Below are 20,244 nucleotides of genomic sequence, written 5' to 3' on the forward strand. Positions count from 1 at the left end.
AGAAATAAAGAAAAAATAAAACCGTTACTTTTCATCCTAAATAACCAAGTAATATTGCAGAACATGCACTTATTTAAGTATCTTTCTCTTGGAACAGCAGTACAAAGTTTCTATTTGTTTCCCCACACAACAAAGCCTTCTTTTAAGTTAGTTCTGAGATACTGGTCTCTAAATCTGTACTGTATCAAAGCTCCCTAATGCAAAGCACTAAGCTTTTCACAAAGTATCACCAAAATCGTGTATTCCACTTTTATCCAGTGCACTAAGTAAATGGCGATTGTATAAAGTTTGATACTACAAGTGAAGAGCTCTTTGGTCCACTGGATTCCCAGGGTTCACCCCCTTTCTATTCCAGTCTTGGAGACTCAGGGAGGCTAATTCTGTTTTAGATTGCCTGATCACCTGCTTCCCAAAGCTTAGACCCTGGGTAGGGAAGGGGATGAAATGGGATATTAGAACATCATGAATAAACTAGACTTTCAAACCTGGTGAGTAATCTAAGACCTAAGGGAACCAGAATTGAATTGAGGCTCATAGACTGTCTAGTGCTTTTTCAAACACACCCAAGACTAAGGCCAGAAGGGGGTTGCCCTGAATGGAATAATAATAGCCTTGGAAATACTTTATGGTTTTGGTTTACATTTTTTAAAAGACATTTTTGTTTGTCCATTGAATTCATTTCACTACAGCAATATAGCTTGCTTATATTCAAATGGATACAATTTTTGCCCTTAGTAAATTAACTACGCCCACACAAATAACAAATTCCTTGATATGCACTTTATCCCCATCCCTATAAATGTTGGTGCATACCTTATAAACTAGCAGTTCAGCAACCATTTGTTGGCTAATCAGGCTCAAAATATTTTTCATTTGCTCTAAATATTTCATTTAACCTGGGTGTTCAGAGATGTATTCTCTTGTTAACTACATAATTCTTCCTTTGTTAAAGACATGTTTTTGATATTACATATTCTTATAAACCATTTGAAGAGTCCATTGTGTAAAAAATTTTGATGTACAAATTGTATAGTTTGGTGGTTGTATGTCTTAAAACTTGCTTTTCAGTGTGTTGATACATTCCCAAGTTCACCTAATTCAACTTAAGATTTTATTCAACACCAAGTCATATCCCAGGCACTGCACTAAATTATAGACACTAGGGGGTGAAAAGAGACTTGTTTCTGATCCAACATCTCAGAGAAGGTAACTGTTTCTGTTAAGAATTCTACATGTCTAAGTTGTTTTTCTTCCTTTTTTCCCTTTGTTCTTGTATTTCATCAGAATAATTCAGCAGGCCTCAATAAAGGTTCAAAAATAATATTTATGCCCAGAGAAAGCCCAGGACATCTAGCTTCTAGGCATTACAGAAGCCAAGGCCTGAAAATGTTAAGAAAATGAAAATCTACAAAACCTTAAAGACCATTTATACTTGATAGTAGCACTATTTGATTAATCTCAGAGGCCAGATGTCCAGAGATAAAGCTCTGCAGATCCTTCTTAATCCACCAAGGTGGAGTTGGTGGTGCTGATATTTAAATTCAGGTTATTGTTTCAACCTCAGTTGCTTTGTAAATGAAGGTGTGACCCCAGAGGAAAGCACAGATGGTGACCTTGGTTGGCATCCTTCACTGCTCATGTGAGTGCTGTGAAGTGACTTTTACATTGAAGCTGAGAAGTGCATTTTACTTAGATTATTTGTTTAGACTCACCTTATACTAAGACTTTTTTTTTTTTTCTCTAAAAGTATCCAACTTTCTTAATTGTACCGTAATGGCATAGGGCTAGCTGATCTACACAAACCCTCTGTAGATCAGCAATTCTCAAAATTGCTGCTGGTCTCTGGACCAGCAGCATCAGCAGCATCTGGGTACTTGCCATCAATGCAAATACTTAGCGTAGACATTTAGAATCAGAAACTCTGGGGGAAAGGCCCAGAAATGCATATTTTAACAAGCTTCTTCAGGAGATTTCTGATTGAGAAGAACTGTTCTAGGCAAACATACAAGAAGCTGTTCTACAGACAGTTACCAGTTAAGGCCAACCAATATTGCTCCATCCATAGCTCTCTTTAAAGTCCAAAATCACAAGTGACCTCAAGGTCATCTAATTTTACTAATAAGTTAAAGCCCTATATTGGTGCTAATGGCAAATGACTGGCCTCTGCTTGTTCCCAGGTTCCCTCTTTTCTTGTCCCATTATCAGTGTTTAACTTCTGAGGAATACAAGTGATGCTAAAACATTAGATCCCAATGAAGCCATATTGAAAGTGGCTCAGGTCCCCTTCTAAGACTGAACATTGAAACACAGCTCATGAGCATTACTTTCCAGATATCCATCAGTAGTTTCTAAAGTTATGAAGATTTAACTTTGTAGATAAAATGTAAATAACTTGTTTCTTTTAAATCTGGGGCTTCAACTTTGGAATTTCACAGTGTGCTGAAATAATGGGTTTCTCAGAGGTGTTTTTGCAAGATAAACATTATTAAATAACTTATTTATAAAAGTATTACAATAATTCTAAATTTGAATTTTATTGCTAATTTAACGTACAAAGATTTTTCTATGCATCCAGTGCAACTTACCGCTACTAAACTTAATTTAATATTTACTCTATAACCAAATGAAATATATTTAAAATATATTGAATATTTTATATTATTATATCTTGACAGAATTACAGTGTTGTACTAATATTTCTGTAATTACACCTTAAATATTATGTTGTTGTATTGTCTAAGAATAAAATGGAAAAATTTATATCTGGTCTTATTTTTTTCAAAGTATAAACACATTAATTTTTTTGGATTGTAAAAATAGTATATTTTTACACTGTAAAAAATAACAGTAATTATGAAGACTATATAAAAATTGCCATGATCTAACCCCTCACCCCCATCCAAGAAAATTAAGGTATTATCATCTCAGACTTTTTTCTTGACATATTTTCAAATCAATAGGTAAGAACTAATCAGTATTTATATGGATTTTTCTACATAAATCAATGAATAGGCTGACATTTAGTTTTATTATGGATGTATTATGAACATTTTATTTCATATTTGTCCAGTTGTTTCTTCAGGATAAATCTCTAGGAGGAAAACTGCAAAAATCAAAGGAGTTGCAATCTTAGGCCTTTGAGATATATATATATTTTTATACACACACACACACACATGTTCTCCAGAAACACTGCTAGAATTTCTAGTTGCACCAATACAATGTTATGAAAACATTCATCTCCTTATGCTTTTACCAATATTGGACATTGCTGTTCTTTCACAATTTTGCCAGTCTCAATTTATATTTTGCTCATTATCAGCAAGGCTGAACATTTACCACTTATACTTGAGGGTTTCTTTCCTGTGAAAGGCCTAATCATATCTTTATGCATTTCCTACTGAGGTATTTAAGGAGTTTTCATAAATCAAGAGGAAAAGGTATAAATTACAGAAGTTATGGATCTTATATTTTGATGTTTCCCATTTATAATGCACCCTATTCAAGGAAAAATATTCATAAAATTTCAAAGGTAGAGAATTGGTAAAGATGAATGCCCTTAATAAAAAAAAATCTGAACTCTCACATGTAAGGAACTTTTGGGGTGTGTCAAACGACGATGAAGATATCATATGAAAACACAGAATGAATGGTGATGCTGAGTAATAATTCTAAGAAAACCAAGAAAATTGTTGCCCAAATATTTAGAAACAGTTTCATAACTGGACCAAAAAAATAATTAGAAAACATTTTGATCAAAAAGTATACTAATCCATTTTAATGAACTTATTTTTACAAGCAGAAGAATGAATGCTGTGTTGAGTTCATTATCTCTACTTATAAGCCTGTTTATAAGAAAGAAAAGTCTTATAGAAACAAAAGTCTTCATCAGTCTCTAAGGGATTCCTTGTAACTTATTGAAAGGGCACTTGCAGAGCACTTAGTGTGGCTAGTTCACCTTAGTCTTACCCCAGCTCTGCTTACTGGAAACTAAAAGACAACCAAACACAGAAGGCAAAGCAACTGATTTTGAATCATCATCGACATCGTCCAGTCAGTTGTGTCTGACTCTTCTCGACCCCAAGGACTGCAGCACGCCAGCCTTCCCTGTCCTTCACCATCTCCTGGAGTTTGCTCAAACTCATGTCCATTGAGTCAGTGATGCCATCCAACCACCTCATCTTCTGTTGTCCCCTTCTCCTCCTGCCTTCAATCTTTCCCAGCATTGGGATCTTTTCCAATGAGTCGATTCTTTGCATCATGTAGCCGAAGTATTAGAGCTTCAGCTTCAGCATCAGTTCTTCCAATGAATAGTAAGGGTTGATTTCCTTTAGGATTGATTGGTTTCATCTCCTTGCAGTCCAAGGGACTCTCAAGAGTCTTCTCCAACACCACAGTTCAAAAGCGCCATTCTATAGCACTCAGTTTTCTTTATTGTCCAACTCTTACATCCATACATGACTACTGGAAAAGCCATAACTTTGACTACATGGACCTTTGATGGCCAACTGATGTCTCTGCTTTTTAATATGCTGTCTAGGTTTGTCACAGCTTTTCTTCCAAGGAGCAAGCATTTTTTAATTTCACGGCTGCAGTCACCATCTGCAGCGATTTTGGAGCCCAAGGGAAAAAAAGTCTCTCACTGTTTCCATTGTTTCCCCATCTATCTGCCATGAAGTGATGGAACCTGATGCCATGATCTTCATTTTCTGAATGCTGAGTTTTAAGCCAGCTTTTTTCACTCTCCTCTTTCACTTTCATCAAGAGGTTCTTTAGTTCCTCTTCACTTTCTGCCATTAAGGGTGGTGTCATCTGCATATCTGAGGTTATTGATATTTCTCCCAGCAATCTTGATTCCAGCTTGTGCTTCAGCCAGTCTGGTATTTCACATGATGTACTCTGCATGTAAGTTAAATAAGCAAGGTGAAAATATTCACCCTTGATGTATTCCTTTCCCAATTTGGAAACAGTCTGTTGTTTCACGTCCAGTTCTAACAGTTGCTTCTTGACCTGCATACAGATTTCTCAGGAGGCAGGTAAGGTGGTCTGGTATTTCCATCTCTTAAAGAACTTTCCAAGTTGTTGTGATCCACACAGTCGAAGGCCTTAGTGTAGTCAATGAGGCAGAAGTAGACGTTTTTCTGGAACTCTCTTGCTTTTTCTATGATCTGACAGATGTTGGCAATTTGATCTCTTACTCCTGCCTTTTCTAAATCCAGCTTGTACATCTGAAAGTTCTCGGTTCACAGACTACTGAAGCCTAGCTTGAAGGATTTTGAGCATTACCTTGCTAGCACGTGAAATGAGTACAATTGTGTGGTAGTTTGAACATTCTTTGGCATTACCTTTCTTTGGGACTTGAATGAATACTTACCTTTTCTAGGCCTTTGGCCACTGCTGAGTTTTCCAGATATGTTGGCATATTGAGTGCAGCACTTTCACAGTATCATCTTTTAGGATTTGAAATAGCTCAGCTGGAATTCTATCACCTCCACTAGCTTTGTTCACAGTGGTGCTTCTTAAGGCCCACTTGACTTTGCACTCCATGATGTCTGACTCTAGGTGACTGATCACACCATTGTGGTTATTCGGGTCATTACGATCTTTTTTTGCATAGTTCTTCTGTGTATTCTTGCCACCTCTTCTTAATCTCTTCTGCTTCTGTTAGGTCCATACTGTTTCTGTCCTTTATTGTGCCCATCTTTGTATGAAATGTACCTTGATATCTCTAATTTTCTTGAAGAGATCTCTAGTCTTTCCCATTCTATTGTTTTCCCCTATTTCTTTGCATGTTCACTTAGGAAGGCTTTCTTATCTCTCCTCATTATTCTTTGGAACTGTGTGTTCAGATGGGCATATCTTTCCTTTTCTCCTTTGCCTTTTGCTTCTCTTCTTTTCTCAGCTATTTGCAAGGCCTCCTCAGACCAGGCTCAGTTTAACCATTCAGATAAATACTGCCCTCTCTAGATTTTTGGAGACTAAGGTGTTTCTAAAAATGATAACACTGCGCAAAACCTTTTCAGAACTATTGCTTTGGACTTATCCTTAACTGCCATTTACCAGTCAAATAAGGAAATAGATCTCATTACTTTATACCCAAGACCTACAACATGCTCAACATGGTTGCTCCATGAAAGCAGTGAGATGAGTAAGATACAGACCTTGGTCTCAGACATGGAACTTCTCATCTGGTAGAAGAAAATAAAGCAAATACATAGATAATTGTAATATGCAACAGAATGTGACAAGTGCTGTAAGAGTCAATAAACAATGGTTCATAAGCTGGAGGCCTTATAAAATCACAAAAGTGGATATTTTAGGTGGTCTTTCAAGGTTAGTTAGAATTTCAAGAAACAGAAGTTGATCAGAGGCAGGATGGCATTATAAGTGGCAGAAACAGATAAAGGTAAGTATCAATAGTTAGAGAAGCATGAAGTAATCTCAGAGAAGGCAATGGCACCCCACTCCAGTACTCTTGCCTGCAGAATCCCATGGACGGAGGAGCCTGGTAGGCTGCAGTCCACGGGGTCGCTAAGAGTCGGATACGACTGAGCGGCTTCACTCACTCATTCACTCACTCACTCTCAGAGAACAATCAATGATCAAGACTATATGCATATATATCATTCACACACGTAGTAAATGGAGTGGCATGGCAGGAGGTGAGGGTCATATTAGAGTTTAGAACACCACGGTGAACTTGTACATCATTGGTTGGTATTAGAGACCCATTGAAGACTTTGAGCCAAAGAGTAGAACAATCATACAGATGGTAATATGGAAGATTCAATATTTCAGGATCACAATCTTCATTTGAAACTTATTTCAGTTTCCTTGGTGGGGAGTGGACAGGAGTAAGAACCAGATCGTAAGTACTAAGAAGTAGAAAGATACTAGTGGAGCAGCAAGACCCCCAGCTCTAAAGGTTTTGGTCATAGCTTATTTAGCTTGGTATCTAAATTCCCCCAAAAGGTTGGTTTGGAATAGCTGATCATTCCTAAGATCATCTGCACTTAAAGGATGATTTGTCAGTATTAAAAAGGGGCCCAAGAAGGAAATTATCAGAGGACTTCCTAAGTTGTTTTAAAGAATGGTAACATTTCTAGATGTTACCAACATTCAACATTCAGAAAACTAAGATCACGGCATCCTGTCCCATCACTTCATGACAAATAGATGGGGAAACAATAGAAACAGTGACAGACTTTATCTTGGGGGGCTTCAAAATCACTGCCGATGGTGACTGCAGTCATGAAATTAAAAGACACTTGCTCCTTGGAAGAAAAGCTATGAACAACCTGGACAGCATATTCAAAAGCAGAGACATTACTTTGCCAACGAAGGTCTGTCTACTCAAAGCTATGGTTTTTCCAGTAGTCATGTATGGATGTTAGAGTTGGACTATAAAGAAAGCTGAACTCCGAAGAATTGATGCTTTTGAACTGTGATGTTGGAGAAGACTCTTGAAAGTCCCTTGGACTGCAAAGAGAGCCAACCAGTCCACCCTAAAGAAAAATCAGTCCTGAATATTCATTGGAAGGACTGATGGTGAAGCTGAAACTCCAATACTTGGGCCACCTGATGCGAAGAACTGACTCATATGAAAAGATCCTGATACTGGAAAGATTGAAGGCAGGAAGACAAGGGACCCACAGAGGATGAGATGGTTGGATGGCATCACCAACTTGATGGACATGAGTTTGAGCAAACTCTGAGAGTTGGTGATGGACAGGGATGGCTGGCATGCTGCAGTCCTTGGGGTTGAAAAGAGCCGGACACAACTGTGTCTGAACTGAACTGAACATCTCTAGAGTATCTTTAGACTCTAGAGAAGTACATACTCATGCGTATGTCTTTAGCTGTTAACATCGAAGAATACAAATGTATTCCTTGAATTGGCTTCAGTCCGCTCCAGTGTTGACGAACAAGGTACTGACTTTCTCCTAGAAAGTTAGTGGTTATGTGGTTGTCTGCGTGCAGTGCAGGAGACCCCGGTTGGATTCCTGGGTGGGGAAGATACCCTGGAGAAGGAAACGGCAACCCAACTCCAGTATTCTTGCCTGAAAAATCCCATGGATGGAGGAGCCTGGCTACAGTCCATGGGGTCCCAAAGAATCGGACACGACTGAGCGACTTCACTTTCACTTTAAATGGTTAGACAGCAAACAGTTCTTGGAAACTAAACAGGGCTTCTAACTACTGTGAAACCTAACTTCTTTTCCGAGATCCTTACCTTTAAGGCTTAGTAAAGCAGGTCAGGGTAGGGATCACTGTTAAGGAAGACACAGAGGGCTTGAAAAATCGTCAAAATTGGAGTATAGTGTTTAAGAATCACTTGCAGAGCGGGCGAAATATGCAGATTATTAGGCCTCACCCCAGTCCTGATTTTGATGCGGACAGTCCTGAAAACTAATTATTTAACTAGCTACCGAAGGTTTACCTTTTAAACACGAGATGCGGTGGCCGCACTTTGCCCACAACAAAGATGTCGCGGAATCGCCGTCGTACAGCCCCGCTCCTCTGCGTGGGTCTTAGGTCCGCCCTTCCTCGCGTCACATGACCACGAACCTGTCTCAACTACAGCTCCCGGAAGGGACCAGTCCCGGGCGTTCTCGCGTCTCTCTTTCTCTCCCCGCCCGCTGCGGGCGTCTCCGGCCGGTGATTTGCCCGGGCGCCTCCGTGCGCTCGGCCAACGGCCTCTGAGACCGCCCACCCGAGCACCAGGGGAGCCGGCGGGCGGCGGCCCTCGCCGGGGACCCTCCAGCGGGCCCAGGGGTGAGTGCTGACGTCTTCCCGACCCGGGATCCGCGGCCCGAGCCGGATGCGGGGCCTAGCGCTGTGGCCGGGATCCTCCGGCAATGGAGGGACCGGCTGTTTGCCCAGCCGGTGCGTGGTGCGGTCTTGGCCTTCCCCAGGGGCCTCCCCGATTCAACCCTGACCTTTCCTCCTTCTCGGGGCGTTGCTCCCCCCTTTAGTGTCTGAGGAAAGCACGGGAGAGCAGCGCACCCTGTTGCAATCGTTCTGGGGCTAACCTTTCCCGCTTTAGTTCTGTGCCTTCGTTTGGTGGAAAAATTGAGTTTTCCACGTAGAAGATAGTTTCTGGCGTGGGAAACCCTAAGGGCGTCCTGAGAGTTACCACTCAAGCCTGTCATGCTTCCCAGCCGAGGTCCTGGTACCTTCCAGGATGACCTTGATCCCGACGCCTTTCTCTTTGAAAGTCGTTTTTGGTTTGTGGGGAGGCAGGACGTGTTGGAGAAGAAAAGCCTTGTTGGAAGCCCAGCGCCCCGGGGAGGTCCCTGGTCGCGCCGATCGGGAAGCATCCTTGCTGCAGGTGTGGATGCCGGGAGATGCTCCAGCGTTTCCTTCCAGGAGCTGGAAACTGGAGAAAGCTCGGATTCCCCTTCCGTCAGTGTGTGACCTTCTTCGTCTGCAGGACGAGTTCCCCTTTTGTGGTAGAAGAAAACCCCGGGCTGCCTCCTACAAGAGGCTTTCTCGAGGGAGGAGAACCCTTTCAAAAGTGGTGGCGTCTTTTAGTTGCAGAAGATAAAAAGCCTTAGCGCCTTTGTTTCAAATATAGAACCAGTTGTATACAGGCCTCTCACCCCACAGAGGGACTTTAACTGAAGGATCTTAAATGTTTTCTCTCCCTAGATGGAAAAAACATTTCTTTCGGTGTTGATTGCATCACCTAATGAGATTCCAAAGGAAAAACCCTTAGGAAAATAGATTGGGAGAGAATTAGAACGATTTAGTTGTACCTCGGAGTCTCTGCCCGTGTAATTAAATTGTGTGTAGGACCTGCTATCTTTTTGGTTGCAAGCACTTGTGAGTTGGTTTTGCTCTTTTGTTTTTTTTTTTCCCAAAGGAAATTGTGTTTTCTATCCCTTCCTGTCTGATAGGGCTACCGCGTTTTATGATTACAAAGTTTAGCGGTTACTGTCTTCCCTTTGGTGTTGAAACTTGTTTCCTGTGGATTGATAGCCTTATTTTAAAATTCGTTAACTCGTATTTTTCCAAGTTTTCAGTGACTTTTCTTTAAAAATAAAAATGAATCCTGGGTTACTACGGTGTGATTTTCTTATACACCCATTATTTAAATGTGAAAGTCAATCAGTCATGTCCAACTCTTTGCGACCCCATGGACTATACAGTCCATGGAATTCTCCAGGCCAGAATACTGGAGTGGGTAGCCTTTCCCTTCTCCAGGGGATCTTCCCAAGCCAGGAATCGAACCCAGGCCTCCCACATTGCAGACGTATTCTTTTTAAGTATAGTTGCTGGAAAAGAGAACGGAAATAGGGTGACCAGTATAAAAACCTTGAACTAGGTCCACACAATAAGTGACAAACAACCTGACTTTTTTTTTTTTTTTTTTGGTACTTGGGGAATTATAGAAATCTTTGTAACCACAATCAATTTGACCCAAGTTCTTTCTGTGACTTCCTGGGCTGTGTCTTTCGATCCCAGCATTCTAATACAGAAAATGAGAACGTAAAGCTTGATTCATTATGTCCCCAAATTGGGGACACGTTCCATCACGTGGAAGTGGATGTGACTTAACTCTAGGTGGTTTGCGGGTGAGGGGTTTTTGTGAGAGTTATGTTTTTGTTACCTGTTTTTGTGTGTGTACATTAAAGGATTTTGTCTCTTTAGTTATATCACAGAGACTCATGTACCTAGTAGATTGGAAGTGACAGAACTGGAGTTAATGTCTTAACTCCAGATGAGAAATTTATTTTCATTTATGCCAAAAGATACTACCAAAAATGTCATAGTCTAATGGAGGGGGTGTGGGGTGGGATGAGATTTTGATTGAATTTGCTTAAGCAGAAAAGCCAATAATTGGAACAGTACAATGTTAAATTGTAGTAGAAAAGTTTAATCTATCTTGTAAGTAGCTCATATTGGCTGCAGGAGAATTTGGCTTTTTCTAGAAGTTGTCTTTTCAGTGTCCATCTTTGGTGATTTAAATCCGTGATACTTTACAAACTCAGAAGGTCTTATAAGCAAAGATGTTGCTGTAGAATGAAATGCTGAGACCTGTGGTATGTGGTAGTGGAAAGTTAATACGAAGGCTGAAATGTAGTAAATGGAGTGAAGAGAATGGCACATTTGGGGGAGATACTGTTCTAGCAATTTGCATCCCTTGTTTATTATTATAAAATTTCAGTTTATAATGTCTTAAGGCTATACTCCTTTTGAAGTGTCTCTTTCAGTGTTATTTCCAAATACAAGCTTTTACTGTGCTTCAGGTACACATATATGTTAAGTATAAGAAAGGTGTCTCATTTCTTATTTAGAATGATGCACAGAAATTGATAAGCGGTTACCTCTGGGGACCTGAGTTGTTATATAGCATAGGATCGGTGGGACACTTTATTGTTCTGTATGTTCTTGTGTACTTTGTACCGTGTGCATGTGTTACTGGTTCAAATTAAATACTGAATTAAAGTTATGAATGAAATTAAATACTGAATGAAAGTAGCTGGATGAAAATCTCGCCAGTGTATTTGTTTCTCCTTAATATGTGTATGTATATATACACATATATATGCCTAAGTATTAAGATTCTGTTAAACATATATATATTTCGTCAGCTATGTTTTTCTAAATTCAAATCAGAAACAGTAGTCTTTTATCTTGTATTAACTAGTGAATGGTTGTAGGGTTCTGTCTCCAGGCCTAAAATTGGTGGTAAGTTTGTTCATTTTTTCTTTATTTATTTTCGTGTTTTTTTAATGTAAGGCAATGCATCTTTAGTGGCTTTCATCATTCAGAGGATTTCCAGCAATGAATCTCTGATGTCAGTATCATCTAGTTTTTCAGTTAGCTCCTGTTTTTTCTCCCCCAGGGACAAAAGTGGCTCTAAATCCAGCACGTGCATACTGAGGCAAGTTAATGGATTTAATATGAAGCACAGAAGCAGATAATGCCAAAGAGCAAGCAGTAATTGGTACACATTTGTGAGTAAAAATTGTCTCTTTTGGGTCTGTTGTGTTAGTCTTTAAACCATCTGCATGCCAGATCCTTAAAATTCACACATTTTGGTAAAGAATAAAAGGTGCAAGTTAGCAGTCATAATTAACCAATTGTCAGGGTGTAGCCCCGTAACCAACCTCTAAGATCTCTCCAAAGCATGTCAGTGACGTGGAGTTTGAGATGTGTGATGTGTCTGATATGGAGTTTAAGAAATGTTCCCACTGTGACTTAAATTTATACTCCTTAATTTTTTAATTGTCTTTAATTTTCATTGACCTTGACTTAAATATAATATCTTTCACTGAAAATTTAGTGTAATTTAGTTTTCAGAGTTATTTGCTTTTAAAGAAATCATTACTTATACATCAAATATTAAGCTACCACAAATACATTTTTCTGCCCTTTACATTATCTTTGTGATTTCTTCATTTGTACTTAGTCTAAAAAAGAAAAGGATCCCCTCCTCCTTCAGAATATAATACTTAGAGGAATTTTGTGACAAAATGTTTTCTTCTAATCTGACTTCACATTTGTATATATGTTTGTTTAGCTTTTCTTGACCCTGTTTGCAAAATCATACTATAGTGACTATGCTTAAAATGGCCCTTATGATTTTTGAGGTAGAGAAGAACTCTTTTTAGGAGAGATTTGAACATTGGTTTTGGTTGAAACCAAAAAATAATTTTAAGTAGATATTTACTTTGATTCATAGTTTTCATATGAAATGAATTGTTGAAATACTGATTTTTATTCTTTCTTTTTTACAGCTGGAAAAGCAGTGTCCGTGTTGTTATGTACACCTCCAAAAAAGTTCAGATCTGTAGGGGAATTGTTGTGTAAAGTAAACAACTCCAGGGTAGCAGTATTTTAATAGCTTTTATAGACGTGTATTTACTGTATTAAAAATGAGTAAAAGAACAAGCAATGACACATCACTAGGAAGGTCAGTGACATTTTATTCAGTTGAGCTGGTGCTATAGGCTTGAGACATAGTGGTTTTAAAGCTGATTGCCCATAGGCTAATCATCTTTTACATTGTGATCAATATTTTTTTTATCTCGGGCAACTTCCTTTCTGCTGCTTTTCCTTGGAGCATGGATTCTTCTCTAATTTAGAAGATTTTGCAGTGCATATGTTTTGCCTTTCCCTTTGAAGGCATGTCATGTTTTTTTTAAATATACATGCAAATATATTCAGTACAAATGATGAATAGTGTGAACCTTTCACACTATGGTCCCTCAAAATGAATGCATACATTAAGGATTTATTAATGTATATTCTTTATTTGATTTTTAAAATTGCATCTCAGTCATCAGGTATACATTCAGTAGGAGAAGTTTTAATTTGTATTTTGTGACACTCGGGGTTGCTTCTTTTTTTAGTAAATTTAGAATTAACATTATTTACCTTCTGAATCTGATTTTCATCATTAAAAACTTTTATTTTTTCCATGCATGTAGCAGTTTCTAATTTCATTTTTATAAAGTCCTAGCAGCTTCCCTTCAAATAATTCACTAGGAAATTTCTATTTGAGTTTTATTTTCGGCAGTTTTTAGTTATAAGCAGCATGCCTGTCTGTTTAAGCAGTGAAGAGGAGAGTGTGTGTATGCGTATATTCATGTTGTAGTTATACACAAATTTTAAAAATTTGCTCCTGAGTAATGAACTCAAGGTGCAACTTCAACTAAGTGGGAAGGTATTATGTTGAGAAAAGCGTTTTCTTCAATCTTGTATTTTTCCTTTGGTATGTGTTCAGTACTCAAAAACGAGAAGTCTTCTTGTGCTCTTTCTAAAAGGTATTGTCTTCTAACTTCACTACATAGAGAAGACGGGCATTTTAGCACTCATTCACCCCGTCTGTAAATTTTTTGCCCACAGAGTGAGTGGGGCGGCCTTTCCTTCTCCCACTGCTGCTGAGATGGCGGAAATTAGTCGAATTCAGTATGAAATGGAATACACCGAAGGTATTAGTCAGCGAATGAGGGTCCCAGAAAAACTAAAGGTAGCACCACCAAACGCTGACCTGGAACAAGGATATCAAGAAGGAGTTTCAAACGCTAGTGTGATTATGCAAGTTCCAGAGAGAATTGTGGTAGCAGGTATTTTATATTTGTTTATAAAGTTGTCTGATAAACCTTTATTTTATATATTTTTATGAAAACTTTTGGAACTTTTCAAAATATTTAGAAAATGGATTGGGGCCCACTCCAGTATTGTTGCCTGGAAAATTCCATGGACAGAGGAGCCTGATGGGCTGTAGCCATGGAGTTGCACAGCTAAGCGACTGAGCACGCAGAAAAGGGGCTGAGAAATGCAACTTTACATTTTCTTCAAAAAGTTTATTAATTACCATAGTCTGAAATTTCAAATAGTATTTGTTAATAGTGCAGCTAATTATTGAAGTATTATTTACATACATGAAATGTGTGTAATTTTAAATTGTATAGCCTGATGATTTTTGACAAAAGTATACTCCTATGTAACTCTACCACAGTCCAGATATAGAACTTTTCATTATCCCACCCTGAACAGTTTTTTATTTAGTTCTTACCCCTCAATTCCAGGCAACCATAATCTCCTTTTTATAACCAGAGATCAGATTTATCTTTCCCAGAGTTTTGTATGAATAGAATGATAACACTATATTATATACTCTTGGGTCTGGCTTCTTTTGCTTAGTGTTATGTTTTTGAGAGTCTTCGATATTATTGTTTGTATCAATTGTTCTTCCATTTTCTTTCTGTTATTCCACTGTGTGGATATACCACAATTAGTTTATATATTCACTTGTTGGTGAACAGTTGAGTTGTTCCTTTTTTAGTGCTATTAAGAATAAAGCTGCTATGAAGACAGGTGTTTTCATATCGCTTAGGAATAAGTTGCTAGATCACATTATATTAGGAACAGCTGTCAAACTATTTTTGAAATTGGTTGTACCCTGCTATGTTCCCATCAGTGACATACGAGCACTCCATTTGCTCTGCATCCTTGCCAGCACTTTGTATTGTTAGCCTTTTTAATTTTAGCTATTCCTGGTGGGTGTGTAGTGGCAAATAACATTTGAATAAAACCAGTATCTTTTTAAAACCCTCCCTCCTCTTTATTGTTTTTACTCTCAGGAAATAATGAAGACATTCCATTTTCAAGACCAGCAGATCTTGACCTTATACAGTCAACTCCCTTTAAGCCTCTGGCTCTAAAAACACCACCTCGTGTGCTTACGCTGAGTGAAAGACCGCTAGATTTTCTGGATTTAGAAAGACCTGCTCCAACCCCTCAAAATGAAGAAGTAAGTACTAGAGTTTTAACAGTATCTGAATTTGAAATAACATAGACAACAGCAAAAGTGAAAGAGGCGTCAAGAGCCTATAAATCATGTCATTAGCAATATGTAATGATATCCTTCTGCATGAACCATTGATTGCTATAAATTCTGGTTTATAGATACTCAAAATATGATACTGTGCTTTTTTTTAATTTAAATATCATATTTCAGGAAAATGACAATTTTATGGAAGGCATTAACATTCATGGGGTCTTGAAGGAAGAGCTTTTATGGCTAGGAGACACTTTAAGCAATACAGAAAATTTGGGGAAATTTAGCATGGGAAAAAATTAATGCATCACTTTGTTATAAGAGCTGTCTGGCAGTTGGCAAAAGCTCTTTTTATCCCCTTGACACTACCTATCCTCTTGCTTGCTCCGAAGTTTCTACTGAGTTAGTTATCGTGTTATGTAATATTACTATCCCTTTTGATCTCAATATGGCAGTGTATGGACTTACTAAGATGTTAGTAGCGAAGTTCAGATTTTGCCTTTGCTGTTGATTTAGGGCCAGTCTTGTAGAACCCCTTTGCTGTGATTTCTATAGTTGCAACTTTTTCATTATAATTCCTAAATTCCTATGTTGTCATGATTCTAATAAAAGACAGTATGCGAAGATAAGTTTTTATTGGTAATGAAACTGCCTTCGAATAGTCCTTCCTAGGAGGGTAAATCATGCGCATAGTCTACAGGAGTGCAGTTTCCCAGGACTAGGTGTAGCCTCTTCCTAGGCTGGAAGTTTGTGCTGAGGTGGCTCAGATAATATAGGTGCCAGTTTAGACATTCCATATGTTTGCTTGATGAAAAGTACTAACTTTGAATCTTCACATGATGAAAAGGCACTGAGGTAAATACAGCAGGACTGTATTTAACAGACATCTTTTGAGCTTTTATGTAAGACAGTGCAGAAAGACATGCTTCCTTCACAGTGGTCTGAGTGAGGAAAGACCTTTACGGCTATGAATAGTACTGTCTTGGAATGAGGGTTCCGCCAGAAGAGAAACCCTCCCTTTGATATTCCTTTAGTTTTATTTGCCTTCTGATCTTCATGATCCCACTGTTTTAGACACTGCTTGGGGTGAATAACCAGCCTGAAAACAAGCTGAGCACTGTCATGAATGACTATTTTTATATTAAAATTATATTTTATTTAAAAATAATAAGTGGCACTTGTGTTTTTGTAAATCACCTCCTTTTTTCTGAATGATTAAGGATGAGTGATAGAAAATTTTCTGCCAAGATTTCCCTCAGTAGACCTAGGTTCTAAGCCTGTGTGGGGTTTACTCCTGCAATCATTATGATATTTAGTCAAATGTGATGAATGTGAGAAACTGAGCCTGAGAATTAGTCTTAATTTCGAGGGCCTACTTTGCTGCTTACTAACCACATAATTTTCATCTAGTTGTTTAACTGTTCCAAGACAAGGCTCATCTCTAAAATAAAGAAGAGAATAATGCCAAGTGCATAAGATTACTGATAGTATGTACAGTATGTAATTAGGTGTAATAATATGTATAGTATGATGTATGTAATAATATGTATAGTATGTCTAGCACATGGTTCTAATTGATGTTAAAAGATCAATAGATACAAATATCATTGTTATGAAAGTTCGCATCTTCTGGCAGAAAATATGGAAATAAGTGTCTTAACATATGAATGGATAAAGACAATGTGAGATACACACAGAGACACACACAAATACAATGGAACACTACTCAGCCATAAAAAATGAAAATTTGCCATTTACAACAGCACGGATGGACTTGAAGGGCATTACGCTAAGTGAAAGAAGTCAGAGAAAGACAAATATGATATGATATCACTTACGTGTGGAATCTAAAACGCAACAAACTAGTGGCTGTAACAGAAAAGAAGCAGACTCTCAGATATGGAGAACAAGGGGTCGGCATTAAGAATTGGGGAGTGGGAGGTACAAACTATTGGGTGTAAGATAGGCTACCAGGATGTATTGTACAACATAGGGAATGTAGTTGGTATTCTGTAATCACTATAGAGTGTAACTTTTTAAAATTATATCAAAAAAAAAATAAAAGGGACCATTATAGGGGAAAATACTAAGGCATCTGAGCAGATTCTTGAGGGAGAGATAAGATCTGAATAAATCTGGAGAACCAATAAAAAAAAGACCTCATGGACATTGATTTGTCCAAGATTAGTTTTTATATATAAATGCCTTCAAGTAATTTTGACTTTTGGTTTAACTGCAAAGAACTCTTGCAGTAGGCTCCAAGCCAACTCCTTTTCTGGTATTTTTTTTCCTTTTGTTCAGATCAGTAAGTGGTTCATAATCATAACCAAATTTAAACCACGCTTTGAAGTTATGTGCTGCTTAGTATGATTTTAAGTTTTGCTGGCATGACATACAGGATTTTTTCTGCTCTGATGGTGCTTATACCCTGGTGATCTATTCCCAGGTCTTTTTTAAGAACATTAATAGATGTGGGTTTGCATTTTTGAGAATGTTAATCTTCAAGTCTGTTGTTTCACACACCAGTTGTCATTTATAATAAAATCTTTTTTTTTAACCATTAAGTTGCCAGAGGTGTTTTTTTTAAGCAGAAAAGTTCATGATTACTATTATTTCAGTTATCTCCTTTGTGTGTGTGTATTAGTCACTCCTTCGTGTCCGACTCTTTGTGACCCCCATGGACTGTAGCTTGCCAGGCTCCTCTGTCAATGGAATTCTCCAGACAAAGTGCTAGAGTAGGTTGCCATTTTCTTCTCCAGGGGATCTTCCCAAACCAGGGATCGAACCTGGGCTCCCACATTCCGGCAGATTCTTTACTGTCTAAGCCGCCAGGGAAGCCCCAGTTACCTCCTGCTGCCCATTAAACCACCCTAAAGTTAGTGGCTTGAAATAGAAATTGCTTATTTTGCTCATGGATTTTGTGGGTGAGATATTTGCATCAAGCATAGTGGGGAAAGCTTGTTTCTGTTGTTTATTATCTGGGCCTAGGCTAGGAAGTCTCAAAGGCTTGGGATGACTCAACAGCTTGAGGCTGCATTCATCTGAAGGCTTACTCACTCATAGGTCAGTTGATACTAGCTATTGTGTAGACCTCAGCCAGGATTACTGACTGGTATAACCGCACATAGCCTTTCTGTCTGGCCGCTTGGGTCTTGGTGCTATTGTTCCACACAATGAAAGGGGGAAAAAGCAGAAGCCTTAGTGTTGTCTCTAATTTAACCTTAGAAGTCACATTTATCATCTTTGTAGCAGTCACTAGCCTACCTAATTTCAAGGGAAGGAAACAGATTCATCCTTTAATTCCATCTCTTTAATGGAAAGAGATCAATGATAACATTTTGTACAAAGAGCATGTAGGGTGGAAGATTGTAACTATTTCTAGAATTCTAAAACATTTAAGCATGTGAGATTTCTTTTAGTTTTCAAATATCTAAACTAATCTGAATTTGTTTTAACCTCAGAAGCCTTATTTGTACTATTTACAAATCTATCCCATTTCCTATAGTGTAAGTGCCTTTAAAAGCTGTTGTGAATTGTTCGTTAAGTAATGCAAGTATTGATGCTGAGAAAGATTGAGGGCAGGAGGAGAAGGGGACAACAGAGGGTGAGATGGTTGGATGGCATCACCGGCTCAATGGACATGAGTTTGGGTAAACTCCGGGAGTTGGTGATGGACAGGGAGGCCTGGCGTACTGTAGTTCATGGGGTCGCAAAGAGTCAGACGTGACTGAACTGAACTGAATGTAAGTATATTGCATAATTATAATAAATAAAAATATTAATAATTGTACCAGGTAAGATTGAGACTTAAAAAAGCAACTAGAAGTCACTCTTTTCATAAAGAAGATAAGCATTCCTAAGTTTATCTGCATTATAGTAAGTAGAGGTTTTTTCCTTAACATGCCCTGCATATAATACACACACTGAGTAGCAATTCATGGTTGTGTTCTTTTTTAATTTTCTGAGTAGCCTTAGATTAAGGTCCTTTTGATGCTAAGCAACTACTAGACTACTAAGAATATTTTCTGTTCCTTTTCCTTTCTTTGTGCCTAACAGATTCGTGCAGTTGGCAGGCTAAAAAGAGAACGCTCTATGAGTGAAAATGCTGTTCGCCAAAATGGACAGCTGGTCAAAACTGACTCCATGTGAGTAGAACCACTAAGCATTGTATCTCATTCATAAGTTGTCTCTATACACTGCCTGTCCCATCCTTTTCTAAATGATTTACTTACTCTCAAATATTTAAAAAGGAAAAAAAAGGATGAAGTGTATGTTTTATACCTAAGAACCTGAAGAAAAAAGTCATTTACTTCTAATAGTGTTTGCAGTTGATTATGTAATACATTTACATCAAGTTTTATATTTTTGTAGTACTCTTTATAACCTTAAATTTGGGGAAAGAAACAAAATAAAGCATAAATACTTTGTTAAGGAAACATCTTCATTTTCAGGTTACTAAAGAATATAATAAGCAAATGGCATTTTTTTTTCTTTCCAGGATTATGTTTTTAGCTCTCTTCCTACTGAGTCACAGAATTCTTAGACCCTTTTCATTTTCTAAAAATTTAAGTACATTGTTTAAAGGACTGTTTGTGTAAACCTTTCTTTCTCATTTGGTTACATTATCATACCCTGATCTTAAAAACTACCCCTACCATTAGATGTTTTAAACTGGACAAGTGAGTTTTGTTGTTTTATTAAAATTGGTTGGTTTTTTAAATAAAATATCCCTTTAAAAACTGGTCAGAATTTTTTAAGTTTCAAAGCCATTGGTGATTTAGATTATGTAAGTTACTGTTTCTTCCTCATTAAATTTTCAACTTTCATCTGCTCATTTATCATGAACCTGATTTGATGTCAGGCATCACGTTAATTTCTCTGGAAACTAGGAAAGAATCAGGAGGTGATAATGTCTCTCACAGCTTGCAAACCTAGATAAAAAGCAAGAC

The 20,244-nt window shown here is 38.0% G+C and overlaps 1 protein-coding gene across 3 annotated transcripts in view; it reads left to right on the forward strand.

Moving 5' to 3' along the window:
- Positions 1-8,647: 8,647 nt before the first annotated feature.
- The window catches only part of MFF (mitochondrial fission factor), a 28,152-nt gene continuing 16,555 nt past the window's right edge, over positions 8,648-20,244 (forward strand). For 2 of the 3 annotated variants that reach the window (XM_052662193.1, XM_052662179.1), the window contains exons 1-6: positions 8,648-8,775; positions 11,852-11,963; positions 12,747-12,922; positions 13,858-14,078; positions 15,099-15,268; positions 19,352-19,440. In XM_052662193.1, coding sequence (XP_052518153.1) covers positions 12,885-12,922; positions 13,858-14,078; positions 15,099-15,268; positions 19,352-19,440 — 518 coding nt within the window. In that variant the 5' untranslated portion in view covers positions 8,648-8,775; positions 11,852-11,963; positions 12,747-12,884. The remainder of the gene's footprint in view (positions 8,776-11,851; positions 11,964-12,746; positions 12,923-13,857; positions 14,079-15,098; positions 15,269-19,351; positions 19,441-20,244) is intronic. The other variant, XM_052662186.1, reaches the window with a different exon arrangement.

This window comes from Budorcas taxicolor, chromosome 2, assembly GCF_023091745.1.
Source record: "Budorcas taxicolor isolate Tak-1 chromosome 2, Takin1.1, whole genome shotgun sequence".
NCBI lineage: Eukaryota > Metazoa > Chordata > Mammalia > Artiodactyla > Bovidae > Budorcas > Budorcas taxicolor.